The following is a 27,628-nucleotide window of genomic DNA, read 5'->3' as shown; positions in this document are numbered from 1 at the left end:
CGTCACGACTCACCTGTGGGTGGGTGTAGGATCTGGGATTAGCTGTAGCCGCAGGTAATAGCCAAACATTGGGAGACTCTCGGCAACGCAAGACTGTAAACTTCTTTTCACTGAAAGACAAACGACCTCGATGAGCTGAGCTGTGTTTTTCCCCTCGGACTGCCGGACTCTGTTTTGGGTTTGCAAACTTTGCTTAAGTACACAAACCTAAAAATCTGTAGGCGGTTTTGTTTTCTCCGTTTGGAGCGTTAGCGTAGTTTTTTTTTTTTTCTCTCTAAGACTTCCGCACTTTGCTCGTTGAACAAGTTGTCTGGGATAAAAGTGTTTCCTCTTATGCGGTAAGTGGACGATTTGCAAGTAAAATGGAAAAACAGTTGGATGTTGAATGAGGTTTGGTCTCACCTTTTCTCCTCCGCGCGCACTATTAGGCAAGGAAAAAAAAACCAAGGGTGCGACGAAAGTTATTGTTAAGATAGAAATCAGAGCACTCAGCTTTATTTACACTCTCCGAGCTTCATGTTAGGTTACTTTACTGAAAGCTATGTTTTTCCTGCTTCAGCTTTAAATGCAGCTTAGTTCAATGTGTTTTGGGGGTTTTATGGAGGTTGTACTAATCTGTCCTCTCCTCCTCCTCCAGGTCCCAGGCTTTTTGAGCCATGCCTGGCCACAGCACAGGGGCTCCCCGCCACAAGTACCCCAACTCTTGCTCTAGGGCGGACAACCATCGACCCAACCGGACTATATCCAGGGACAGCACGACCAGCCAAGACTCCTACAAGGATCCTCATGGGGAGCAACTACGAGACCACTCCCGCTATTCAGAGGGCAGGTATGGTCGAGGAAGAAGCCACCCTCGAAACGGCACAGGAAGGGGTTCAGAGACAATAGGATTTATTCCGGGGTCGGCAGACAGCGTGCCGAGCAGCAGGCAGTCCTGTGGCTCCTGTGCCTCTATGGGCTGGAGTAGCTGTAAGGCTCTTATCTGTTGTGTTCTCACCTGTGGATTTTATGGCACCCGGGAGCCCTGCCTCCCCGTTAACGAGAGCTCCACAGACCATACCCCCAAAACGGTCGGTGACCCTCGACCTCCTAACGGCATAGCTATGAAAACCCCTGGCATGTCTTTGGAGCCCAATAATAAGCAGCCCAAGACCCCCAGATTGCCCCTGAATGACAGTTTCCGTTACCCAGATGTGCACATAGCAGGTCAGAAGGTAAAGTACCCAGTTGCTGACCCCAAACGGGGTCGCGCATCAGGTAAAGGGGATAACCAGCGGCCGGTCAGCAACACCAGCCTTATATCCTACGAGGACTACGACTTGGATGAGCAGAGCGACAAAGACATTGACTCTCTGATCACCAAGAAGCTGCTGGAGCTTTACGCCCTGCATCAGATTGACCAGCTGGCCAAGTGCACCTCTGATTCCTCCTTCTCCCGCAAGACCAACGAGATCAGCGAGCTCATCTACAGCATCGCTCAGGACTACAACCTGGAGGAGCAAGAGGCCGAGTGCAAGCTGGTGCACGGGGTCATCCGCATCAGTACGCGGAAGGGCAAAAGGAACAAGGGCTACCTGTCGACCGGGCAGCATCATAACAGCAGGAGGGACGGGACCCTCCCCGACAGTGGCAACGAGACCATGACAAACACCTTCATGAGCAGTGATTGTAAGAATCTTTTCTTTTCTTTTTTTCTTGCTAGAGCTGTGTAAATATTTATAATGCACAAGACAACCTTGCTCACCAGCACCTTGCAGCAACATACCAAATATACCAATCATCTGACCCATCTTTTCTTAATGACTCATAGAGTCTGTTGGAACACCGGCTGAAGCTCTTTTGTTTGCCTCGTAGCTGCGAGCTCTAAAACTCCAGGTATTTTACATGCAGTAGCCTCATAACAATCGCTTAATCTGAGGCAAGTCGATGCAGGTGCGGCGTCTGCTAAACTCAAGCACGATAACAGAGATGACCGGATGAATTATAACGTTTGCTGGATCTCTGTTTGTTTTCTCTTGCCTGCGTTCATTTTGTCTTGTCTTTGTTTTTGCTTTGTTTTTTTGCCTTTCGCTACAGTTCCAGAGGTGAAAGTGTCGGAGCAGACGCCATCAGACGAGCTGGCGAGAAAGATGAGAAATTACAGCGGGCGAAGTGAGTGCATGCGCGGGGGTGGTGTGTGTGGGGATTTCCCATGAGTCTGTCTTCTTTTGGTTTCGTGTGGAATTAAGATACTCGGGAGTAAATAAAGTAATTCTGCTTGACTTTGGCAGTCCATCCTGGGCATTTGGGTGTAATAACCAGCCTGCTCTGTGTGTGTGTGCTGTAGCTGTGCAGCTGTAGGCGTTTTCTCACCTCCTCCTCCTCCACCTTTCAGTCACATCCCACTCTCCTAGCAGTGAAAGCACCGCATTCCTGCCCTTTTTCCATTCCCTGCATATTCTTTCACCTAACACCTACCTATCTGCCTGCCCTCCAGCTCCATGGTAATGCTACACCACCTGCTAGATGAGCAGATCAAGTCACATTAAATATATGTCACATAATGTTCCCAGATCTGCTAAGTAATTTCACCAACTTGGGTTACAGATGGATTACGTAAACTAGGCTCCTCTTTTCTCTCTCTCTCTCTCTCTTGTTGTTCGGTGAAGAGGTTGGTAAAAGGACGGGTGTCCTGTTACATGTCTGTGAATGAGGGTACGCCACACCGTGTTTTCACAACTTTAACTCTGTGTTCGGGGAACGTGTCCGGGTCCTGGGTTTGTCCAGGTTTTTTCGCTTAAGGATAAATGAAACTAGAGCTATGCTTTTTAACCTCACTGCATTAAACAATCCTTCCTTTTTTCCCTTTTTGTCTTTTTGCAGCATATTCCTCCAGCACTACTACGGCCTACTCGGCGTACCACCACGACGCTGAAACCTACTCCTCAGGTGCTCCTCTGATTCTCTAAAAGTCAAACAAAAACAATGAGATGTAGCCAGTTACATGGGCTATTTCATCCTCCTGCTGTTACCAAGTTGAGCACCTTTTACCCCGGGTGGTTGTACTTCTGCCTTTAAGTGGTCCAGCTACTACCTGCTGTTTACAAGCATCTTTATGTTTCAAGCAAAAGACCCACTGAGGAGACTCTCCCCCCCCTATTTCCCCTACACACACACACACACACACACACACACACACACACACGTTAGGAGATATAGGTTTTTATGTATTTTTTCTGTGCAGTGTTTAAAGATGAAAAAAGTGACTCCACTCAACAGGATGCCATAGGAAAGAGGCAGACGTTTGAACAGAGCCGTCCTCGTTCTTGTTTTTATCTTCATTTTTTTTGCTAGCTGTTGTGCATGTGCCGTATGTGTGTATGAGCTTGTCGACCTCCTGCCATTTCCCCACAACCCTAAGACGTGAGTTTTTTACCTGAAATTTGTATTAGCCATATTTTGTAAATACCCTTCTGTCGATGTTACTTTGTGGTTTTTTTAAAACCATATGTGGTGTTTGTCCACATTTTTATTTTATTTTATGTTGTTAGCTACTAAGTCATATTTTTAACAAAATAATAAAAAAAAAAACAACTTCCATTCCTCTTTATGCTTGTGTTTATTCAAAAGTCTAAATCTGGAAGTCTTTCTCTCTCTGTGTATAAAGCAGCTCCATTTGTTTGGCAGCAAATGATTTTGCTCATGTATATCAACAAGTCTTTACCATCACAAGCTTCTCTGGCACTCTCTCTTCAGCCTATTTTTTTCCTCTTTATCTCTGGGATTATTGTTGTCAGGCTCATCTCCCCGAGGTCACTGTGTTACAGCAGGCAGGCTTTTTCCGCCCTCAGCAAAAGAAGGAACTCGTTTGGCTGGTTCTTACAGAAAGGAAATAAAATCCACGGCTTTGTCTTTGTCATTTATGGCAAAGGCGAAGGAACAGTGCAGAAAGTCAGCCTAATTTTCTTGAAGCGGTTCAAATTTGGGTTAAACAGATGAAGCTGCATCTGTCAATAATCATTATCTTTTGTTTATTTTAGGAGCCTGTACAGTTGTTTCCAGCTGTGACTTACTGCTTTAAAACGAGGGGCGGGGGGTTAAACCGGTAGCCAAAATTGCACCGAGAAAACGCACAAACAAAGTTACTGAAACTATTTTGTTTTTATTCAAAACCCAGTAAAATCTTGCATGAAGACAATTACACTTCCTAACTATCTGTTCTTCAGCGCCACACACACAGCTTTTTTGTTTTAGGCAAGTTGTTTCTGTGTGTGTTGCATTTGGCCTGTGTAACCCCATTTCCTCTGGCTCACTCCCCCACCAGCACATTCCTGTTTTACCTGTATGTAGGTGTCATGTAAAGGCTCACAGTTTCACAACTAACATACCACAGGACAAGACCAATCGTGAGCTTGCTCCATAAGTGATGCAGCCTGCAGATCTCCAAGAACCAGTCAAGAGTTTCCCGTCGCAGCTGATTTAGCCTTTTAAGTTTTTCCTCGGCTGCTTTCAGGTGCTGAACCTTTAAAATCACTCCGAGTGAGGCTTTTGCACTCATAAGGGTTTGCAAACGCAATAAAGTTCAGGCTCAATTTTTATGATTCTCTCTGTTGGGAAAATGTGTGACTTCCACAGTTTTCCATGAGAGGGGGACAGAGAACCATTAGAGAAAAAAGAAAGCATTACGTAGACTGCGTATAAAACTGTGCTGCCACATTTAAACATAGTGTCTCCATCCTCAGGTCAAGATACATAACTAATAATAACATGGATATATTTATGACCCCTGATAAATCCTTTCTAAGCTGTCATTCCCCCACCTATTCTATAATGAATAAATAAATAACTGTGTTATATCCCCTAAAAGCTCTTTTTTTGATTTCCTCCCACCAATAGAATCATTTTCATGCTTTCCAGAGATTCATGCAGCAATCTAAACTCAGTGATTTTGGTCCACACTGACATAATAAGATCACATAGTTGCTGCACATTTGTCAGCTGCACATTCACGATGGAAATCTCCCATTCCACCATATCTCAAAGATGCTCAATATGATTGAGATCTGGTGACTATGGAGGGGATTTGACTGCGGTGAACTCATTTTCATGTTAAAGAAAGCCGTTTGAAATGATGTGAGCTTTGTCACATGGTGTGTTAACCTGCTGGAAGCAGCCGACAGAAGACGGGCATACTGTGGTCAAAAAGGGATGGCTGCGCTCAGCAACAACGGGTAAGCTGTGGTTTTTTAAACGATGCTCACTGGTATGGGTCCAAAGTGTGCCAAGAGAGTATTCTCCAGACCATCACACCACCAGCAGCCTCAGCTCAAAGCTGAATGTCGTTTCTGACATTACCACCTGATTATTGGAGCAAAAATTAAAACCTATCAGACCAGACAACATTTTCTAGTTTTCTATTGTCCAGCTTTGGTGTAGCTTTATTTTCCTGTTCTTAGCAGACAGAAGTGGCACTCAGTGTGGTCTTTCTGCATCTTCTTCTTCTGCTGCTTTTAGTGCTGTCAGGAAAGCTCTTCTGCACAGCTTGGCTGTAATAACTGATTATTTGACTTGCTGTTGCCTTCCTGTCAGATCGAAGGTCATTCTCCTCTGACCTTTGTTATCAACAGGACATTTTCACACAGAGAACTGAGATATTCTTTGTAAATGCTTTTTTTCTTCTATTTTTTTGGCTTCGTTAAGATCTTAATTTGTTAAAGCAGTGTAAAATTCTTTATTCCTATTATTTTAATATGTTCAGATACTATTTGTTTTTCTGTAATACAGTTATCTAAACCTATTTTCAAGAAAGTCTACTAGCTGTTAATTTATTTAAAATCAATAAGCACTCATGTTAAATGTAACATGTAAAACATTTCCTGACATTTTAATGCAGAGGTTATTTAGGTAAAAATGACCTTCTGCTCTGCCACCTGAGCTACAGCCACCCCATCACCCCAAAATCATCCTTTTACTCCCATTTTCAAGGTATTTGCTTTTTAAGAGCTCTGGCAACAACAAGAATTTAATGTGTCATGTTGTCCTGCACATATCACTGATGGGCCTGCCAATGGAGTGCAGGGGTCAAATGTTCAAACCAGACTGTTAGTACCAGATGTTCCAGCTGGTACATATATTACAAACTTCCCTTTTCAGGTGACCGACACACAATTTCACTCTTCATTTGTGTAAAAAAATAGATTTATTTGAAAAGTTTTGTAAATGCAAACAATAATTATTTACAACAGAGAGCTCCCGTCATGAGATCACGCAAATACATGGGCAGTAGGTACTCTGTCCTAATGTAGAAAGTCAAATCCAGTTCAGTTGGACGAAATCTTGTCAGACTGGGCTTCAGTGACCTCGGCATCATTTTCAGTGTAAGCAGTTCATAACCCCATCTTCAACAATTCACAGTTTTTGTTTTCTTTGAGTTTTGTTTAATAGTAAATGTGTTTTAGAGCAACCCACCATCAGGCAATCCTTCATTTCACAAAGACGGAAAAGCTCTAAAATCCACTGCTCCTATCTGCAGAAGAGCATGTCCACCAGCAGCTCCAGCAGGTTCGCCTGTCCTATCACAGGCCGGAAGAAGAGTTCAGTGATGAGGCTGGGGGTGATGCTCTGCAACACGGAGGCTGTGAGGAGGATTTGAGCAAAGCGGTCCCCGTCCCCTGGGTGGAGGAGCTGAACCACCTTGCTTAAGGCCTGCTGAGCTTCCTGTTGCAAGCCTTCCACAAACAGGGCTGCCTTCAAATCTGGTACGTCTGTCGGTGGAAAAACAAAACTGTAAAGTTACATGAATGCTTAATATTGCACACCATTATTAAACCACTGAAAACTGACCAGAGAAAGCTGAAGCTGAACACTTCGAATACATACCTGGATTAAATATCGTGGTCCCTTTGAGGTATGCGTACTCCTTGGGGCTCAAATCCAAACTCCAAAACTTTTTGAGGCAAGACACGAGTTTGCTGACACCGGCCATAGTGGGCTGCTCCCTTTCCACCTCAGGGTTCTCAGGTCTGTTCAGGAGGATCTTTTTCAGCATGCTATCAGTGGGGATGTCCATCACCTCAAAGTCCACGTGCTCTTGGGCCAGACCCAGAATGAAGAGTGGCGCCCAGGAGCTTTTCAGAAGGGCGAACTGGTCGTTTGGAGGCAGCTGGTTAAAGGCGGGCAAGTTTTTCATGAAATTTAGGGTTTTTACCAGAACCGCCGAAGCTTCTTTGCAAATCTCCGACGGCCTTTTCAAGCACACTGTCCGTCGCGCCTCACATTTGCATCTGTGACGCACTGAATTGTAGCTGAAGTTGCCTTGGCTTGGTCTGCTGCCATCCATTTGGCTCAGGATGTTGTACAGGATAGGATTTGAAGTCCTATCACTGCTGGTTGAACAACAACACGCGCTGTCCATTTTAACCGAGTCACAGATTGTGTGGGCAGTTAAATGAATCCTCTCGCAGGATGGCCTCTTCACGCGCTTGTGAGCACAGCTGCTGCTGCTGCTTGGAGTCTCCCTCTATTTATAAGGCCAGCCCAACCTGCTTTAGTGGACTTTGACTTGTCAATACGTTCCATATGAAAAACAACTGTGTGTTCTGCCAGGTGACTGGAACAACCCTGGGAAACTGATAAGCTTTTCTCAATGAAAAGGAGCTGCTGATGTAAAGTCTGGCTATCAAGAGGGCTGGGTCTTATCTTGTAACCGGTGTCATTAACCCAGGCAGTACCAAGCTACCAAGGACTGCAAAAGTAATCAGCCCCACAGTGAGCCCCTGCTTGCTGCTAGCTCACACCTGTAATACTGGAAACAGGCCAAAGTAGACTTGGGTCACTGACCTGCGAGATAACTTCAAATAAAAGAGTAAAATCCCAGAAGACAATTTTATTTTAATACTCTAATTTAGTGGAAACTGGTTGTAAACAGCCACCTTGGTGTTATTGTCTTTACCTGACAATGTAAAACACCCTGAGGCGACTGTTGCTGCGATCTGGCACTATATAAATAAAACCGAATTATTTGGCAAGGAATCTTGACTTTTAAACAAGCTGAGTTATTACTATTTATATTGTGATTTTAACCAGAGGAAGCTTTATATAAGAGAAGTGTAATTCAGCCTCCTCCAGCTCACAAGGGTTGAAAAGTTGGACATGTATTTGATAGAGCAGACATTTATTTTCACTGCCACATTGCAATGTAAAGACTACAAGCATCCAGTGAAAACGCAAATTCTGCACAAACCTGTGAAGAAGAGCTAGAAAACCTTCTTGTGTGCCACAGGACAACCTTGAATATGGTTCTATTTATGGTACAGAAATAGCGTTTCAGCACTATCACACACTGGTAAATGGACTTTTACTCGCATAGATCAGTTGAAATCAAATTCAAACTGCTTTCTACAGTCTCACACATCCACACAGCACTATTATCTGTGCCTAAAACACCCACTCACACTCTAATGGATACATCAGGGAGGACTCAGGATTCAGTATATCACCCAGGAGTACTTTGACACCCAGACTGGTGGATCTGCAGCTGCCCAGTGGTTTTTATTGTATTTCATGTTTTGTATTTGTAACGGATGTTCCAATGAAAAGACCAACGCCACTAAAAGTCCAGATCTCTGGCAGTCTCGAGAATCCCTCCCTCCTGTAAAGATTAATCTGTAGTTTGGGAACAGGCAGAGATAACTGGTTAGTAGATCACAGGTCAAGCTTTGTGAAACACGGGGACTTACTATTAAAGCAGGGTCAGGTGATTATGATGATTCTGAGGCGACTGGAGTGGGTGCGTAGCCGTTTATCTATTAGCTGGAGAATCCACAGCATCTGTGCAAAATGACCGCTGAGATATTTCAGCCTGCACCCAAGAAGTAGACTGCACCGTACCTGCAGCCCTCCAGCTCTGCCCCATCCACTCAATAAGAAAACAAGAAACGAATGTGTGAGAAACCGCTCTACTGACTCAACTGCTACACACGTTTTTTTTCTCCCACCACCCCCAAAACAATTATTTTTCACAATTAAACACAAAACCACCTGCATAAAACTGTTATTTATTGTTTGTTATTGGTTTTACCTTTGTGAGTTTTATTTTTGGGGGATTTGGTTTATAATTTGAGGCTTAAGTGTTTTGTTTTTTTCAGATGTATGTAGGGATTTACTTAAAATTGACCTTGGAAGTTATTCATTTCATTTCAAGTGTTCTTTATCATTGTGTGTTGAGATAAAATTGGAAATTGTGTGTCTTATATCTTCACAAATACACACACACAACTATTTAAAAAATATTCTCAAGTCAATATAAAAGAAATCCAGATCAGTCTCCTGTGTACTGTGAAGGGAATTTCCAGCCCTGGCTGTGGTGTGCAGACTTTACGCTGATTGCCCTGATACGTGCTGTACTACTGTACTGCAAAAAAAATCTAGTAAACATTTGTACTGGCCATGGCAAATTATTGTCCCCATGAGGTTGATCTTACTTCAGTCTGTGACATTCGTATATCTCTTCATATATCAAACTAACTTTTATGAATTTTCTTTTCAAGTTTCTGAAACTTGAAATGAGCACAACAAACTCCTGTACGTGGAGTTCATGGTGTCCGTAACATGTTGTACACTTTTCCACTTGTCATTTAAATGTATTTATCCTATTTTGTTATCTACCCCGTACCTGGCACCGAGCTTTGGGGCCGATAAGAAAATGATTTTATTATCGTAAGAAATAAACAAACAACCCAATGTGGAAGACCTCTGGTTTGAACATCCAGTGCCATGAACTATAGACAGTAAAACATTTATGATAGTCAGTGATCCCGGGTGCCACCATATATGATGTACCATCCTCGTTATTTATTGTTATTTAGTGACACATTTGCCAAAAAGCCTGACAAACCCAGAAGCTTGAAACTGGAAGTTTAAGAGGAGGATCTGAACTGCAGGGTACCTGTGTCAAGGTCAGTCCATAAAGTGAATGACCGCAATAAAGAGATTACACACCAGACACAACTGGCAGCGCCAGTCACCGAATATTTGTTTTATGTTATCAATGCCTTTACTCATTCCTTGAAAGAATACATGAAAAATGTTTAACAGCCCTGTTTTTTTCCCAGGGTGATCTCATTATGATGGACAGTATCATATCAATCATATGGGACACGATGTCCGTACTCACAGAAGCCTAATCGAAATTGACCACAGCTTCAAAACACGATAAGATGCACGGGGTTATCTTCAAGAGCGCGCTCCCTTCAGGGAAGTGACCTATAATGCACTCAGCAGCCCTCAGGCTTCATCAAGCATGCTGACAGTTGTAAATGGTTTTGATAAGGCCCGTGTTTATAGAGGTTTGGAGCAGGCACAGACGGGCACGGAGGACAGACGTTTATCTCTGCCAGGACAGTAAAACGAAACGTCCTTCATACTATAAGTAGAACAACCACTGTGTTCGGAGTAAAGGGAAGCAAGATGGTGATGATGTCATAGACAGGAGCTGAAGACTGTTTTCCTAATATCTTCAATATTCATGCACCTTAAAATAATTTATTAGGACACTTTACTGTAATTGCATTACTGGATTTGTGGAAATATGAGTCGCTCAGACTCATCTTCACAGTTTTCCCAAAACACTGACTGACTGAACTTCCACTGCTTCCAGTTTTTTCAGGCCACTGAACGTTCCGTGCTACTACGTGGGTGCATGATGGACGTCATGTGTTGAACATGACTTTTGGCCTTGACCTACTGCTAATACAGAGGTTCATTTGCCTGGTTCCATTTTAATAAGGTCATCAACCCAAAGATGATTCACACAGGGTGGCCTCATGGGAACACGTACTCAGGAGACGAAAAAGACCCCCAGAATCACTCAATTAAAATTCAGATTGAAATTGCATTTATATACTGTCATGAATCAAGCAGCCAGGAACACACAGGCACAAATGTAATCTTAAAAAAAAAAAGAAAAAAAAAAAAGGTTTTATTATACCCCCAAAAAGGACAAGATGATTACAAAAATTCAAAATAACAAAAATAAAGTTTTTAAGAACCAAGTGGGCCCATAAAAGACTTTAACTTAACACTACTCAAAAGTCACTTAACAAAAACATACCTCAACAACCTGATCTGCCCAAATGAGAAACAGCTCCAGTTATATAGCAAATGAATAAACCATTATATACACCAAAGGTGAAAACTAAAGAGATAACAGCTAACCATCATTCAAGAAGAACCCCATTCCCCCTGCATGATCACAATAGATGGTCCAGTCCACTTTATTGGCTTCTGCATTTAAACCAGCTCCACCCTCAGCCTCCTCTTTCAGCCAAACCAGGAAGGACTGGAGCGGAGGTCAGGTAACTCAGAAAGAGCAGAAATATAATCAATATAACATACCTATATAAAATAACAAACAATGCAAAGCAAAGTCTATGCCACCATTTGGGCTATAGCTTAGTGCTGTCATGCATTACAGGTAAACTCAAAATATCAAATTAGTTAACTTATGATCACAGAAGCTTTAGAGCATAACATAAACATAAGACAAAAGACCAAATGAATATTACCTAAGTATCTCAGTTGTGTGGTTGCATGCATCCATCACATATACACACTGAACTTTAAATTGCAGTGAAATAAAAATTTTTAAAGATGTTTTTGACGTTTTTTGTTTTTGAAGCCCTTCAGTCTCAGATGCCATCTGATGTTTATGGGTCTGCAGTTGGCACCAGTAACGGCCTTAATTTGGGTCGAGGATCATCCAGCGTCTTGATGGACAGTCAACTGGATCCTCTGGCTGAGTGCTTGTGAAATTTTTTTGGGTCTTCCACTTGACGTTTTTGGTCCATAACGTTCAGGATCATTTAAGAAATGACTGTCTTATTGCATCCCACCTCAGCAGCCATGGCACACTGCGAGAGACCCCGCTTGTGCAGTTCAACAACCCGACCACGTTCAAAAAGAGAACGTTTTTTTGCCTTTGCCGTCAGAACGTTATGACAGTGTGACTACCTGACAGAAAATGTCAATGAATCCACATTTCTGCACAGATTTGGCCTTTTAAAGGCACGTGGTCCTAAACTTTCATCAGCTGTAAAACCACTTGTTTCAGTTTAAGCGTTGTTTTCAATAAACATGTTTTGTCTCACTCCCATTTCTTCTTGTTGCATGAAGAAAGACCAACGCAAAGTGGTGCACACGTGAGAAGTGGAATGAAAATCATACATGATCCCAAACATTTTTTACAAATAAAAAACTGAAAAGTGGGGTTGCCCATAGACATTGCCTGATGAGTGCTAATGACTAAATAGAGAGCACCTGTGTGTAATCTAATGTCAGTACAAATACAGCTGCTCTGTGACGGCCTCAGAGGTTGTCTAAGAGAATATTGGCAGCAGCAACAACAAGTCCAAAGAACACACCAGACGGGTCAGGGATAAAGTTATTGAGAAACTTAAAGCAGGCTTAGGCTACAAAAAGATTTCCCAAGCCTTGAACATCCCACGGAGCACTGTTCAAGCGATCATTCAGAAATGGAAGGCGTATGGCACAACTGTAAACCTACCACGACAAGGCCGTCCACCTAAACTCACAGGCCGAACAAGGAGAGCGCTGATCAGAAATGCAGCCAAGAGGCCCATGGTGGCTCTGGACGAGCTGCAGAGATCTACAGCTCAGGTGGGGGAATCTGTCCATAGGACAACTATTAGTCGTGCACTGCACAAAGTTGGCCTTTATGGAAGAGTGGCAAGAAGAAAGCCATCGTTAACAGAAAACCATAAGAAGTCCCGTTTGCAGTTTGCCACAAGCCATGTGGGGGACACAGCAAACATGTGGAAGAAGCTGCTCTGGTCAGATGAGACCAAAATGGAACTTTTTGGCCAAAATGCAAAACACTATGTGTGGCGGAAAACTAACACTGCACATCACTCTGAACACACCATCCCCACTGTCAGATATGGTGGTGGCAGCATCATGCTCTGTGGGTGCTCCTCTTCAGCAGGGACAGGGAAGCTGGTCAGAGTTGATGGGAAGATGGATGGAGCCAAATACAGGGTAGTCTTGTAAGAAAACCTCTTTGAGTCTGCAAAAGACTTGAGACTGGGGCGGAGGTTCACCTTCCAGCAGGACAACGACCCTAAACATAAAGCCAGGGCAACAATGGAATGGTTTAAAACAAAACATATCCATGTGTTAGAACGGCCCAGTCAAAGTCCAGATCTAAATCCAATCGAGAATCTGTGGCAAGATCTGAAAACTGCTGTTCACAAACGCTGCCCATCTAATCTGACTGAGCTGGAGCTGTTTTGCAAAGAAGAATGGGCAAAGATTTCAGTCTGTAGATGTGCAAAGCTGGTAGAGACTGGCAGCTGTAATTGCAGCAAAAGGTGGTTCTACAAAGACTCAGGGGGCTGAATAATTACACACACCCCACTTTGCAGTTATTTATTTGTAAAAAATGTTTGGAATCATGTATGAATGTCGTTCCACTTCTCATGTGTGCACCACTTTGTGTTGGTCTTTCACGTGGAATTCCAATAAAATTGATTCATGTTTGTGGCTGTGATGTGACAAAATGTGGAAAAGTTCAAGGGGGCCGAATACTTTTGCAAGCCACTGTATGTGCCAAAGCTTTTATTGCACTGGCAGTGTGTTTGGGATCATTGTCACGCTGAAAAATGAAGCTACTGCCAATCAGATGCTTTTCACGTGTTATTGAATGGTCGTTCAAAATCTGACTGTTCATAATTTCACCAATTGTGAAAAGATCCCCAACACCACTGAAATTTTAAGGACACACTGCACACCATGCTGAGATACGCCAAGTTTTGAATGACCTTGTTGGTGTGAAAATACTATTTTATGTATTTCAAATTGTGTTATCTTTGGCATTTTGCACAAGTTTGACTAAACAAGTGGGAACTAATCATGTTTTCTTTGCCACTTAAAATTGGTTCTTTGCTTAGCTGTCTGCTATGTGTACACACAACACAGGTTCATCTCTTGAGTTAGGTGGCTGTTTTATGATCTAATCACATATTAACCACATCTACTGTTGTTTAATTTTAATTTTATTTTTACATCACACACGTTCACACATGCACATTCTCAAGAATTTGTTTGAACTTCCACTAATCAGGAGGGTGATGACTAATGCACGGTGTGTGTGTGTGCAATATGATGTGTGACATAATGTCAGAGTCCAGACACCCGAGTCTAGTTTTACTGCCCATTACTATAAAAATACAACAATAAAAGCTGAGGTGAAGGACAAAGCAAGGGTTAACTTTGGGTTAATGAACTCTGACTAGATATATTTCTCAGCTGCCTCTTTCTCTTTTATCCTTTTACTAGTCATGCTAAGTTAAACAGTTTTGAACAACTCTTGGTGTATTTCTAATAAAATGAAGGTTTTACTGTGACCATTATTAAAGAGGCGGAATTGGCAACTTATAGTCAGTGTGAAAAGAAATATACCTGTGCAACCAAGTGAGACATGATTAAACATGTTGTCTATCAAAGCACATCGATGCCACTTTGATGTGACCTCTTATAATATATACTGTATGAAAACATTAAGACAGTGCTTAAGCAGTTCTATTAATCCAATGGTCTATTTACTGAGCTATCGGTATTGGCATGTATAATGGCAGATAAAAGAACATTTTAAAACTAAAGGAAAAATTGGAGAAAGACCAATCAACTATGTAAAGAGTGTTAATTTTAGCAGCATTGGAAGGAATCTGAATGCAACTTCTGTGTTCATAACTTACCTGTTTGGGATGCCACAAACACAGCAACCAGCTGACCTGTGTAGAATCGAGCGGACGGTAAACAACTTAATATAAAATATCATATAACAAGTTTGGAATGTCAGACTTTTAAAAAAACAATAAAGACAAATGAACTTTGTCCTTATGTCAAATGTCAGTATCAGTATGGGTTGGGCTCTAATTTTTTAACTTGATGTTTATGATTCTGGATTTTCCTGCCCAATCTTGCATCACTTTGTTTTCCACAAATTACACAGCACATTTATATACAGACTTTAAACACCAAAAATCCAACCATTAAGACCCAATATGTGATTTTAAGCAATCTGATTATATATTTTGAGCAGCACTGGTTACTGGTTGTGTGGATGTCAGGGGGGATTTCACAGTGAAAATATAAAAAGGATCAAGACTGGTGATTGTTTGGATATGGTCTGGATTTTTGTGATGATTGTATTTTGGGTCACTGCATTAGTTTTATTATTATATTGCTGCTTTTCTTTCTTTAAGGTTTATTTGTATTTCTGTTAGTTCCTGTTTTGGACTTTGAATTCAAGCTGATTATGAAAAATGCTTTTTTCTTTCTGTCTGTAGTCAGGTGTTGGGGTCCTGAAAACTGTGACTGGCAGACACACACACAAGCTGGTACATGTGAATGTCCACTGTATCTACATTGTACACTAAATAAATAAATGTTTAAATACTGACATTCAATGTTGAGCTAACCGTTTCTGTACTCCTTCCTTTACTCCACTGCATTTGTCTGACAGCCACTTATTAAATTTTGAGATTACAGTGAAAAACTGTGGATCTCTGGATTCTGTGATTTTTAATTTGATATTTTCTGCTAAACTGAATGAGGACGTGTTCCTTTATGGGTTGAGAGCCTTCTCCTTCTGATATATAAAGAGTTAAAAACGGTCTTGGCTGTAACAAGCTATGTTCAAAGGTAAACAGGGCTGTTTTCTGAGTCCATAAAAAAGGCTGACTTTTAAGAGCTACCTTAAAAGTCAGCCTTTGACAGGCTTTGACAGGTCAGGGACGCTATAAACGCAACACTCATATATATTATGATGTGTTGATGTATATTAAACTGTACGCACATTATAAAAAAGCAAGCTTAAATGAGCTCAACATTAAACATTTACATCCGTAAAACATGCATAAACAATATAATGCAGCAGTCTCATAAAACCAAAAACAGCATATGCAATAGTAGAAAGAGAAAAAGTACTTTCAGAAAAGACGTTAGGACGAGAGATGTGCTCTCCAGATATCCTAGATTTAATTATGATGGAGAATTCAGCAAAAGGGAATAAAAAGGAGGGATTTCCCGGACTGTTTTTATTTAATCAGATTTGATTAATTAAAATTTTTTTGCTCATAACACATAAAAATTGTGCAGGAAAAAATATTAGTGCTCACTTTGAGATTAAAATCGAATTAAATATTTCGACCTTTTAGAAAAAAGGTCGAAATATTATTTTCAGATAATTCTTTCAAATAACTCCCTGAAAAAGTTTCTGCAGGTTTTGCCAAGATGTCTTCTTGCGTTTAAGTTTAATACTTAATGATTTTTTTTTGGACATGGTTAATAATTGTTATGAACGTTTATGAGTCGATGAGCTTTACTTCTGTAACGTCTGCGGAAGCGGATATGACGTCATTTACAAACGTTCCTGAAGATAAACAATCATGGCGGACGCTAAAGCTGACCCTCCGGTGTATTTTGCAATAACCAACATTCCTGTCGCGTTTCGCTCAGCGGACCTGAGGAATTATTTCAGTCAGTTCATAGAAAGCGGAGGTTTTCATTGTTTTCACTACCGACACAGGCCGGAGGTTCTCAGGGAGTCCGGGGCGCCTGAGAGCTCGGTGTCTGGAGATGACTCGGAGCCCCGTTCCTCATCTTCGGAGTCCGCTGAGCTAACAAAGATCCCAGCCGAGTCAAAGCCGGCAGTGAGGTCGTGCTGCTGCATCGTCTCAGTTCGCGCTAAGGACGCTGAGAGGTTCGTGAGGATGTATGCGGGGAACCACTGGATCGACGCGAAGGGAAACTGGCTGGCAAGACGATGTGTTATCAAGAGAGTCAAAGTTTCCTACGACAAAGGTGAATTATGTCATATGCGACGTATTAATGTGGCACATGACACATTAGTCATTGACAGGTCAAGGTGAGGAGTATTAGTTATCATCCAGTGATAAAAGCTGTAGTTCCTGTGCCTCTGTTGTGAGCCTTAGAAGAAAATCACAGCCAGAATTATAAAAATAAGAAATTATTTATTTATCTTATATTTGGGGAAATGCTTTTAAATCAACAAAGCAAAACTGAATTTTAAAAGATGTGGAGGATTATTAAAACGGCTGAGCAGCTGAAAGAAGAAGACAGACATTACAATTGGCTGGGTCTTATATACTTTAACCCTTTTCTTCTACCTGAACACTTGCTGTGCTTCCTACAGCTTGTCTCCTTCACCAATTCATAGAAGCACTTTTTAAATTGCTTTCTGTCTAACACTGACACTCTGATGGATGAGAGAAACTTGGTTAGTTGCTGAAGCTGCTCAAAATACAACTCAATATTATAACACTTCTCCAGTCTGTATGCCAGGGATCAAACCTCCAAGCTTCTGATTAGTAGATGACCTGCTCTACCTCTCGAGTTACAGTCACCCCACAGTGTTGGAGAGAGATTCCAAAAGATCCGCCGTGGGCAGCATTTATTGGAGAGAAGACAGGAAAGCTGGGACAAAGAGCATGGGCAAGACACACAGTAAATGGCTGTAGGGAAGATTTGAATTTAGGCCTCTCTTAGGCAATAGCGTTACGGCACACGGGTCTCCTATACTGGTGTCTGAAAGAACTTGATTTTATTTGGAAGAGACCTCCAGCTGAAAAAGGCTCAGGCTGGAGCATATAGACAACAAGCAGGACTAAAAGAAAAGTTAAGATCATGCGGTAGTGGCATATTAAACATATGGGGGGTGAAAAGATGGGAATGGAGACTATATGCTCAGTGCATCATGGGAAGCCTCAGCCCAGCACCTTGAGCCTGTAGCAAAAAAAATTATGACTATGATGTTAACTATAAGCTTTATCAATAAGGAACGTTTAAATCCTAACCTTCAACATAGAAGAGGTGTCTGTCTCCTGAATCCAAACTGGGAGCTGGATCCACTGGGGAGGACCTGACAGCTAAAGGCTCTGACTCCCATTCTACTTTTGGAAACTCCATAAATCATAAGCCTGCTGAGAGTGCTACTGGGATGATATTAAACTGTAAGGTCTTTAAGATAAGATGGAGGCTTTGTATGTGAGGAAAAGGATTTAAAATTCAGTTCTGGTTTTAACAAGAAGCCAGTGATGAGAAGCCAGTATGGGGAAAAATATGATCTCTCTTTCTAGTGCCTGTCTGCACTCTCGTTGCGGCATTTTGTTTTGTTTTGTTTTTCACTGAAGGCTTTATGGGAAGTTTTTAGGAGAACCTGACAGTAAGGAATTACAATGACCCAGCCTAGAAGTAAGAGGTGCACGAACCTTTCACATCGTGTGGTTTTTGTCACTCTTTGTACATGTATTATTATTTTTTCCTTTCTTTCAGATGACGGATCTTTCCCCTATAAAACAAAGTATGAACAGCGGCACCGTGTTTCCTTAACAGAGCGATTCACAGAGGCCGACCTCAGAAGCCTCTCCGAACTGAATCCACCTGCTCTGATGCAGAACGGGAATGTGGGCACATCCGTAAAAGTGTTTCTCCAGCTCATCCAAGCCTGTCGCCTGCCTCCACGCCTCATTCGGAAACTGGGGCTCACTTTCCCCAAGACCAGTTCCAACCGTCGCTATGGGAACGTGCCCTTCCAGTACCATGACACTTGCACACTTCCAGCCACAGAAGAGACTGTATTAACAGCTGCTGGACATGAAATATCAGGACCAGGTACTTTGCCTGGTTCATCCTTAGGATCGAGGCAGCTGGGTGATAACACAGAAACCACTGAGGCTGATGAAGCACAGAAGGAAGACGCAGAGGAAGAGGATGCGCAGTCGAATGCTGATGATGTAGGTTCAGTTCAGTCCTATCAACCAGCTGTCTGTCAGCGTGTTGGATAAATGTGTTGGTTTTAGTTTGTGTCGGCTGTCCATTAGGTGCAGCCTAACTAAAACCATCATCATCCCTTTATTGTAGTTTGCTAATTTCTTCATGTGATTGATTGTAGGATGATGACTGCTGTGAGGAGTGGGAACGCCACGAGGCTTTGCATGATGATGTAACAAGCCAGGAGCGAACCAAAGAGAGACTGTTTGAAGAAGAGATTGAGCTGAAGTGGGAAAAAGGAGGCTCAGGTCTGGTGTTCTACACTGATGCTCAGTACTGGCAAGAGGAAGAAGGAGGTAGGCACCAAAAACACTAATGCACTTTGAAGAAAAAAGCTTGCATACTATACTGTGTTAATAAACGAGCAATGGGGTGTGCAGGTTATTAAGCAAACTTTAGGTAAATAGGTGTGGAAAGGCAAACTGAACGTGTCTGTATGTGTTAATTAGTATAAGAAATCAATTCAGTGGAGATGCTGACAAACAAATTCCGCTCTACAATAACATACATTAAAAGATAATTGCAAATATACTCACACTGGCCGCTTTGTTAGATACACCTCTTCAGTAGCTTGCTAATTCAAAAATTCGATCAGCCAATCACATGCCAGCAACTGAATGAGTTTAGACATGCGAACGTGGTGAGGACGACCTGCTGAAGCTTAAACCAAGCATCAGAATAGGGAAGAAAGCTGGTTTAAATAACTTGAAACATAGTTGTTGCTGTCAGACAGTTTGGTCTGAGTATTTCAGAAACTGCTGATCTTCCGGCGTTTTTCGCACACAAGCATCTGTCGGGTTTTACAGAAAACGGTCCAAAAACAAGCAAATATAAAGTGAGCAGCAAATTGTGGGTGAAAATGCCTCGTTTGGTGTCAGAGGAGAACAGCCAGACTTCTTTATGAGTGAAAACAACAGTAGCTCAAATAATCACTCGTTAAAAAAAGGGGGGGCAGAACAGCATATCTGAATATGTTAAACCTTGAAGCACATGGGCTACAGCAGCAGATGTCTGCTAAGAACTGGAAACTGATGTTCACAAAAGTTCAACAACTCCAGACAAAAGAAGACTGGAAAAGAATGTTGGAAACACTGGAACATCAGAATTAGGAGTAACCAACATGGAAGCATGGATTCATCCTGCCTTGTGTCAACTGCTGGGGTGTGGAATATTTTCTTAGCACACTTTGGGGTTCTTAGTACCAACTGACCATCATTTAAATGTCACAATCTACTTTTGTGTTGCTACTCGCCATGAACATCCATCTTTATGACAACAGTGTACCCATTTCCAACAGGATAACAAGCCACGTGAAAACACTGAGATCATCATAAACTGGTTTCTTGAACATGACAATGAGTTCACTGTTCTCAAATGGCACAGTCACCAGATCTCAATTCAATAGAGGGATGTGATGTAACCAGAGATTTACATCATGAACAAATAGCTAACAAAACAACAGCGACTGTGTGATTACATTCATGTGTGTTTCTCTCGTTTTTCAGACTTTGATGAAGAAACAGCCGATGACTGGGATGTTGACATGAGTGTTTACTATGATAAAGGTAAAAATTTTTTACCCTAATTAACTAAACTGTGTTCTATTAATGCAGAGTCAGATTTCCTATAACCAAGTCCTTTTACAGATGGAGGTGACATGGATGCTCGAGATTACGTCACAATGCGGTATGAAAAGAGGCTGAGGGAGGGTCATGAAGATGGATCGGGGCACAATCAGTCTATTGGCCGCTTTGAGAGGTTCACTAAGGTGAGGAGGTTGCCATCACATATAACTTAATCTAATCTTTCCTCTTGTTACACATCAGATAACTGCACATATATTTTTTCTCTGATTAGGGCTTTGGGCGTCGTGTGATGGAGAAACACGGCTGGAGGGAAGGTGAAGGCCTAGGAAACAGCCAGATTGGAATTTCTGAAGCACTTGAAAATGAGGGGCAACATCCCAACTGTAAAAGAGGCTTTGGGTGAGCATGAGCACAATCAGCGGAAGATTTTGATCGACTTTGCTCTCAAGCTGACGGCAGGTCGCTTGTTCCAGGCTCAGGTGTCAATCAATACTGCTATTCTTCACTCTCATTGGTAGTTGTTTCGATCCTATGGAGGAAGTTAAAAGAAGTTAATTTTACATCCAACCCACTTCCCAAACGCCAGCAGTTATTCCGCCCTTAGTCACTTGAAATTGCAGGATGTCACTCAATTTGCTTCCAGTGTGGACGCAGCTTAACAGCTAATATAATTTTAAGCTTTGGTATGTGAGGTAGGTGATGCTGATGCTGTGTTGTTTTTTTCCTTTTCTTTTTTGCAGGTATCATGGAGAGAAATTGGTCTTACATCCTATAAAAAAGGCCAGAACAGATTATCATATAACTACAGTGTATGATAAACCCAAAGACATAGACAGAGGCGATACCTTGCTGAGACGGCAGCCGAACACAAGTATGAAGTACAGAGGGTGGCAACCAGGTGGCAGCATTGGCCCACAAAGATCACAAAGATGACTTTAATAAAATTTAATTAAAACCATTTTAACATCATGGAACTCTTTTTTTTTTTTTTTAAACACACACATACTTATCTCTCTCTCTCTCTCTCTCTCTCTCTCTCTCTATATATATATATATATATATATATATACACACACACACACACACACACACACACACACATTTATATATATATATATATATATATGTTGAAATCCTTTTTTCATGTGATTAGTGTCTCTAATTTTTAATCTCACACAAAATCTAGTTTTCCTATATTAACTATACACATGTGTATGAATTGTACCAAGCTATTAATGACGGAATAATGTGGTGTTTGAGCAAGGATGAGATGATTTAGAAAAAAATGTAGTCTGAAATTAGTCCTGCACGTTGCGCCATGTTAACAACCGGCTTTTATTTTGACACGCCAGTTACGTAACTTAGATATACTTCCGAGTAGCGTTAGCATGTGTTAGCGACTTCCATACGCATGTAAATATAGCATCAGCAAACGGTAAATATCAGTCAGTATTGCTGTAATTTACAGTAAAAGTCAACATTATATTAAGGACCTGCACATATGTTTTGAGTAGACTTACGATTTATCGTACATAAACATTTAAATAGCTACTTTGTACAAGTCTTGTCTGACCGGAGTGGATGGCAGGTCCAGGTTTATTTAGTGTTTAAAGAGTTTTTAATGTAGTTGGTGGAAGAAAAACTGAACTCTTGATACCAAATCCTGTGACACTGCCAGCCAACACCCCAGTTGGTACCCTGCACAGGACATCCTAGCACCATCTAATGCGAGTCTGAAGCCATGTCCAAGCAGACACAAGCGAAGCCCTCCCTGCGTTTCGGTCAGGTGGTTATTGGGCCCCCGGGTTCGGGGAAAACCACCTACTGCCAAGGGATGCAAGAGTTTCTGACTCACCTGGGACGCAAGGTGGTGGTTGTGAATATGGATCCAGCCAATGAAGGGATACCTTATTCCTGTGCGGTAGATATCTCAGAGCTGGTGACTTTGGACGATGTCATGGAAGGTTTAAAGCTGGGGCCCAATGGTGGACTTCTCTACTGCATGGAATACGTCGAAGCAAATCTGGACTGGTTGGAGGAGAAGCTGAAACAGTACAGTGACTGCTACTTCTTGTTTGACTGTCCTGGACAGGTGGAGCTCTACACCCACCAGAACTCAGTGAAGAATATCTTCTCACAGCTGGCCAAGTGGAATTTCAGGGTGAGCTTCATCATTAGATAATTATTGTATGTCTGCTGAGCCTTCACAGCTCCTACCTTACCCACACTGCCATCATGTATACACAGCTTTAACACAACAAGGTGAATTTATATTAACACCATAAGATGAATTTTAGGGCTGATGTCCTCTCTTTTAGCTCACAGCGGTGCACCTCGTGGACTCTCATTACTGTGCTGATCCAGCCAAGTTCATTTCAGTGCTGTGCACCTCGCTGTCTACGATGCTGCATGTCGAGCTTCCCCATGTCAACGTTCTCTCCAAGATGGACTTGATGGAGCAGTATGGCAAGCTGGGTGAGTTAATAAGGGTTTGCTTTAAACAGATTTTACAGGCTGTAGTCAGAGATTATCTGATGAATCGCATTGATTTGTGCTGGATAAATGTTCTAAGACAGTGAGATTAAGACATTAAAGGTCTTTTTAGAAATCATATTTCTTTGTTTCCCTTCTAAGAAAGTAGGATGAAAGAAAAAAAAACTATACCGGCATTGATTGCCAGCTGAGTTGTTGAATTTCACAACTGGTTGCTTTTCATCATCATCCTTGGTAACATTTGTCTTGTACTCTTTTCCAGCCTTCAACCTTGACTTCTACACAGAGGTCATGGACCTGACCTATCTTCTCGATCACTTGGCTGCAGACCCCTTCTTTAAAAAATTCCGCCACCTAAATGAAAAGTTGGCAGAGGTCGTGCAAGATTACAGCCTTGTGTCCTTTGTCCCTCTCAATGTACAGGTACCAGCGCTGCTTCTTGGTATTAACTGCAAAAGAAGAGCCAGTAATGTCTGTTTAACTCCCAGTAAATTAGAATATGCTTTGGTGAATTAAATAAATAAAATAAGCTGCTTTCACACATGAAGTTCTGGCAGTTTGGGGAGAATCTAGTAGTGATAATTTCCACAGGTGTCCTTTCTCAGAGTCTCAGTCTGCTCAGATGTGCTTGCCTGCTTTATTCACACATGCCAACATCACACGGGCTTTGCACTGGGGAGTTTGTTGGTTAAGGACCAGTGGAATGTATAATACTAATGTTGAGTGACTAACAGGGGGGTGGCACTGTCGCCTCACAGCAAAAAGGCTCCTGGTTCCAACCTGACGGCCAGCTGGAGCCTTTCAGTGTGCAGTTTGCATGTTCTCTTTGTGCTCACGTGGGCTCTCTCTGGGTACTCCAGCTTCCTCCCACAGTCCAAAGATCTACACGTTAGGTTAAACTGGCTATATAGTGTGAGTGATTGTCTGTCTCTGTGTCAGGGACTGGGGACCTGTCCGGGATGTACCCCATCCAGTGATAGCTGGGATACGTGCCAGCCCTGACACAACCCTGAATTGGATTAGTGGTTAAGAGAGTGTGTGGATGGATGGATGGGTTCAGTTTGTGTGGACCACTAACAGGTCTAGAGAGTACACATACAGTGGGGCAAAAAAGTATTTAGTCAGCCACCGATTGTGCAAGTTCCCCCACCTAAAATGATGACAGAGGTCAGTAATTTGCACCAGAGGTACACTTCAACTGTGAGAGACAGAATGTGAAAAAAAAAAAAAAAAATCCATGAATCCACATGGTAGGATTTGTAAAGAATTTATTCGTAAATCAGGGTGGAAAATAAGTATTTGGTCAATAACAAAAATACAACTCAATACTTTGTAACATAACCTTTGTTGGCAATAACAGAGGTCAAACGTTTACTATAGGTCTTTACCAGGTTTGCACACACAGTAGCTGGTATTTTGGCCCATTCCTCCATGCAGATCTTCTCGAGAGCAGTGATGTTTTGGGGCTGTCGCCGAGCAACACGGACTTTCAACTCCCGCCACAGATTTTCTATGGGGTTGAGGTCTGGAGACTGGCTAGGCCACTCCAGGACTTTCAAATGCTTCTTACGGAGCCACTCCTATGTTGCCCGGGCGGTGTGTTTTGGATCATTGTCATGTTGGAAGACCCAGCCTCGTTTCATCTTCAAAGTACTCACTGATGGAAGGAGGTTTTGGCTCAAAATCTCACGATACATGGCCCCATTCATTCTGTCCTTAACACGGATCAGTCGTCCTGTCCCCTTGGCAGAAAAACAGCCCCATAGCATGATGTTTCCACCCCCATGCTTCACAGTAGGTATGGTGTTCTTGGGATGCAACTCAGTATTCTTCTTCCTCCAAACACGACGAGTTGAGTTTATACCAAAAAGTTCTACTTTGGTTTCATCTGACCACATGACATTCTCCCAATCCTCTGCTGTATCATCCATGTGCTCTCTGGCAAACTTCAGACGGGCCTGGACATGCACTGGCTTCAGCAGCGGAACACGTCTGGCACTGCGGGATTTGATTCCCTGCCGTTGTAGTGTGTTACTGATGGTGACCTTTGTTACTTTGGTCCCAGCTCTCTGCAGGTCATTCACCAGGTCCCCCCGTGTGGTTCTGGGATCTTTGCTCACCGTTCTCATGATCATTTTGACCCCACGGGATGAGATCTTGCGTGGAGCCCCAGATCGAGGGAGATTATCAGTGGTCTTGTATGTCTTCCATTTTCTGATGATTGCTCCCACAGTTGATTTTTTCACATCAAGCTGCTTGCCTATTGTAGATTCACTCTTCCCAGTCTGGTGCAGGTCTACAATACTTTTCCTGGTGTCCTTCGAAAGCTCTTTGGTCTTGGCCATGGCGGAGTTTGGAGTCTGACTGTTTGAGGCTGTGGACAGGTGTCTTTTATACAGATGATGAGTTCAAACAGGTGCCATTCATACAGGTAACGAGTGGGGGACAGAAAAGCTTCTTACAGAAGACGTTACAGGTCTGTGAGAGCCAGAGATTTTCCTTGTTTGAGGTGACCAAATACTTATTTTCCTCCCTGATTTACGAATAAATTCTTTACAAATCCTACCATGTGAATTCATGGATTTTTTTTTCACATTCTGTCTCTCACAGTTGAAGTGTACCTCTGGTGCAAATTACTGACCTCTGTCATCATTTTAAGTGGGGGAACTTGCACAATCGGTGGCTGACTAAATACTTTTTTGCCCCACTGTAAAAACAAATGCCATGTCTTGCCAGTGAACTCGACAAATTTTCATTGTTATTACTTAATTAATGTATCTGCATCATGCTTCTGTGAGATGTTGAGTGCAAAATAAGAGTTCTTTACTTTCTTCTGAAGTAGTCATAAAGCATCCATACTGACCAGACGTCACGGTTCGTTTCCCTTAAAAAGTCACATGCCTCGTATTTCATTATTTGAACCGTTAAATCATAAATCGCTTTTAGCGTTTCAAATTGAAGGTTGGATCAATTTTGTGCAGATGGATTGGGGGAGAGGGCTGTCTGCACTCTGCACTCGTTCCCTGACATCGCTTCTTTATAAAGAGTGATTTGATCCTGTGTGTGCAGAGACAGGAGTCTAGACCATGTGCCATCACTGCATGTGGCACCAGCAAGTTATGCGTGAGGCAGGTTGGCACACATGCTTTGTACATGTTCTTAGTTTAAGCAGCCATTAGTTACCTTGGTTACCCACTTATGGTGCCTAAAGCAGCCAAAAATAAAAGCTTTCGACTTTGAGAAAGAGCTGCAAAGTGTTAGAGGTCAGTGAAGTTTGAGGATTTATTGCTTTGCATGTGCGTGCTGCTTATGTCATTATGACAACACCTTATAACACACAAAGAAGAATCTGAAAAATCTGTGCTCACACATTTTCAAAAAGGCTTTGTCATCCTCTTTCTAAAGTGAATCTCACTTGAGGGGATCAGTGGGTAGTTTCTCTTTGTGGGAAAGCCCCGGATCAAGCACTTCTCTTTTCGGTTTCCAGGACAAAGAGAGCATGATTCAGGTCTTACGAGCAGTGGACAAGGCCAACGGCTACTGCTTTGGAGACCTGGAGGAGAGGAATCTGCAGGCCATGATGTCAGCTGCTGTGGGGGCAGACTTCCAGTTCAACTCGTATCCTTTCCTGATCGTCGTGGTGACTCACAGTGACTCATCTGGTTTGATGCCAAATATAAAGATTTACAGGAGGTGTCTGAAAAGCATAAGTGTTTACAGTTTTATTGAGAGGATTTCTTACGCCAAGAAATAACAGCCAATTTATGTGTAGTTTGTCAGGTTTTCCTTAACATTTAACCAACCAGTACTCTCGGGGTGCAAGAGAGGTATGTTGAAACCAGTGGAAAGACTGTGGAAGAGGAAATGATGGAGCTGTAAATGGAAAAGCTCAAATAACAGGACGAAAGCGGTCACCCCTTCAGCAGCAGTATACGAAGGGGGTCCTGGGAACATCCATCTCACTTGGCCTGAATTCTTCTCAGCCTCTCTGCAGAAGCAGTGGAGACATAAGAACTAAATGTGGGTGCTGTAGATGCTTCACGGTCGCACCACACCTCATGAAAGAATCACAGTGACGAAGACTAAAGGGAGCAAATGTGTGGGCTGAGTAATCTTTTTTTTTTTTTTGTAATGTTTTGTAGGCAAAAAAGAAATGTCTTCTTTACAAATGGATAAAAAATAAAGTCATTCAGTTTCATTTTTGTTTGAGTTTGATACATGCTTGGGAGCCCATGTTTTGCCTTGTAGCCCTGATATGATCGTTGAGCTGAAACAACAACGTGACTGTAATGAATATGGCCATTTATTCTTATTATGGGTGCAAAAATGAAATGTTTTGCGTGAATAATGGCAGATACACACAAACTGGAATGACGAGGAAGATGTCTGATAAAGCCTGCATGCATAAAAACATGACACGCAGTGGAATATAATCTCCAGAGCCTCAGTTGCCTCCTAACAGTTGCACGATTTTCTGGTGAAAAGGGAAGTTTTGAGCAGTGTTTTAGGGTAAAGGAAAAGGTGGATAATCCTATAAACATTTATAAGACAACTGCATATTATCCAGAGATGATTCTTTTATGACAAAGACTGAAATGGTTCAATAAAGCCCTTAAGTAAGGCATCATAAGTAGTTGAGTCCTTGTATATATGGATCTGCTGTTTCACCAGCAGATGGCACATGTGCTCGCAAATGCTTC

The 27,628-nt window shown here is 42.2% G+C and overlaps 4 protein-coding genes across 4 annotated transcripts; 3 read left to right on the top strand and 1 right to left on the bottom strand.

Annotated features, from left to right (window-relative positions):
• The first annotated feature begins 12 nt into the window (after positions 1 to 12).
• kdf1a (keratinocyte differentiation factor 1a) lies at positions 13 to 3,573 on the top strand. The gene is made up of 4 exons (XM_085422228.1): positions 13 to 338; positions 638 to 1,668; positions 2,077 to 2,151; positions 2,863 to 3,573. Exons 2-4 carry the CDS (start codon positions 657 to 659, stop codon positions 2,946 to 2,948), a joined length of 1,173 nt encoding a protein of 390 aa, XP_085278354.1. The 5' UTR covers positions 13 to 338; positions 638 to 656; the 3' UTR covers positions 2,949 to 3,573.
• Positions 3,574 to 6,177: 2,604 nt separating this feature from the next.
• Positions 6,178 to 7,464, bottom strand: nr0b2a (nuclear receptor subfamily 0, group B, member 2a). Its single transcript, XM_085421699.1, has 2 exons — positions 6,859 to 7,464; positions 6,178 to 6,743 (listed from the first exon to the last, which is right to left on the bottom strand). The coding sequence occupies exons 1-2, from the start codon at positions 7,391 to 7,393 to the stop codon at positions 6,502 to 6,504; spliced, it is 777 nt and encodes a 258-aa protein (XP_085277825.1). The 5' UTR covers positions 7,394 to 7,464; the 3' UTR covers positions 6,178 to 6,501.
• An 8,971-nt stretch (positions 7,465 to 16,435) lies between these two features.
• gpatch3 (G patch domain containing 3) lies at positions 16,436 to 21,420 on the top strand. The gene is made up of 7 exons (XM_085422227.1): positions 16,436 to 16,860; positions 18,352 to 18,812; positions 18,971 to 19,145; positions 20,355 to 20,414; positions 20,496 to 20,617; positions 20,707 to 20,834; positions 21,176 to 21,420. The coding sequence occupies exons 1-7, from the start codon at positions 16,446 to 16,448 to the stop codon at positions 21,366 to 21,368; spliced, it is 1,554 nt and encodes a 517-aa protein (XP_085278353.1). The 5' UTR covers positions 16,436 to 16,445; the 3' UTR covers positions 21,369 to 21,420.
• Positions 21,421 to 21,788: 368 nt separating this feature from the next.
• On the top strand, positions 21,789 to 27,526 carry gpn2 (GPN-loop GTPase 2). The gene is made up of 5 exons (XM_085422226.1): positions 21,789 to 22,596; positions 22,754 to 22,910; positions 23,191 to 23,351; positions 26,416 to 26,546; positions 26,735 to 27,526. The coding sequence occupies exons 1-5, from the start codon at positions 22,177 to 22,179 to the stop codon at positions 26,805 to 26,807; spliced, it is 942 nt and encodes a 313-aa protein (XP_085278352.1). The 5' UTR covers positions 21,789 to 22,176; the 3' UTR covers positions 26,808 to 27,526.
• The last annotated feature ends 102 nt before the right edge of the window (positions 27,527 to 27,628 follow it).

Source organism: Rhamphochromis longiceps, linkage group LG11 (genome assembly GCF_057381845.1).
Source record: "Rhamphochromis longiceps isolate RC_006_pf linkage group LG11, R_longiceps_female_GT1.1, whole genome shotgun sequence".
Lineage (NCBI taxonomy): Eukaryota > Metazoa > Chordata > Actinopteri > Cichliformes > Cichlidae > Rhamphochromis > Rhamphochromis longiceps.
Note: the sequence above shows the minus strand (reverse complement) of the source record. Positions and strands in the feature narration are given on the sequence as shown.

What these genes read in the sequence shown, in the direction of transcription:
- kdf1a (XM_085422228.1), top strand. Translation starts at nt 657, where the DNA reads ATGCCTGGCCACAGCACAGGGGCTCCCCGCCACAAGTACCCCAACTCT. An exon ending in CACCTTCATGAGCAGTGATT is followed by an intron (nt 1,669 to 2,076) that starts GTAAGAATCTTT and finishes CTTTCGCTACAG; the next exon opens with TTCCAGAGGTGAAAGTGTCG. An exon ending in GAGAAATTACAGCGGGCGAA is followed by an intron (nt 2,152 to 2,862) that starts GTGAGTGCATGC and finishes GTCTTTTTGCAG; the next exon opens with CATATTCCTCCAGCACTACT.
- nr0b2a (XM_085421699.1), bottom strand. Translation starts at nt 7,393, where the DNA reads ATGGACAGCGCGTGTTGTTGTTCAACCAGCAGTGATAGGACTTCAAAT. An exon ending in GACCACGATATTTAATCCAG is followed by an intron (nt 6,744 to 6,858) that starts GTATGTATTCGA and finishes TTCCACCGACAG; the next exon opens with ACGTACCAGATTTGAAGGCA.
- gpatch3 (XM_085422227.1), top strand. Translation starts at nt 16,446, where the DNA reads ATGGCGGACGCTAAAGCTGACCCTCCGGTGTATTTTGCAATAACCAAC. An exon ending in CAAAGTTTCCTACGACAAAG is followed by an intron (nt 16,861 to 18,351) that starts GTGAATTATGTC and finishes CCTTTCTTTCAG; the next exon opens with ATGACGGATCTTTCCCCTAT. An exon ending in CGCAGTCGAATGCTGATGAT is followed by an intron (nt 18,813 to 18,970) that starts GTAGGTTCAGTT and finishes GATTGATTGTAG; the next exon opens with GATGATGACTGCTGTGAGGA.
- gpn2 (XM_085422226.1), top strand. Translation starts at nt 22,177, where the DNA reads ATGTCCAAGCAGACACAAGCGAAGCCCTCCCTGCGTTTCGGTCAGGTG. An exon ending in TGGCCAAGTGGAATTTCAGG is followed by an intron (nt 22,597 to 22,753) that starts GTGAGCTTCATC and finishes CCTCTCTTTTAG; the next exon opens with CTCACAGCGGTGCACCTCGT. An exon ending in TTGTCCCTCTCAATGTACAG is followed by an intron (nt 23,352 to 26,415) that starts GTACCAGCGCTG and finishes TTCGGTTTCCAG; the next exon opens with GACAAAGAGAGCATGATTCA.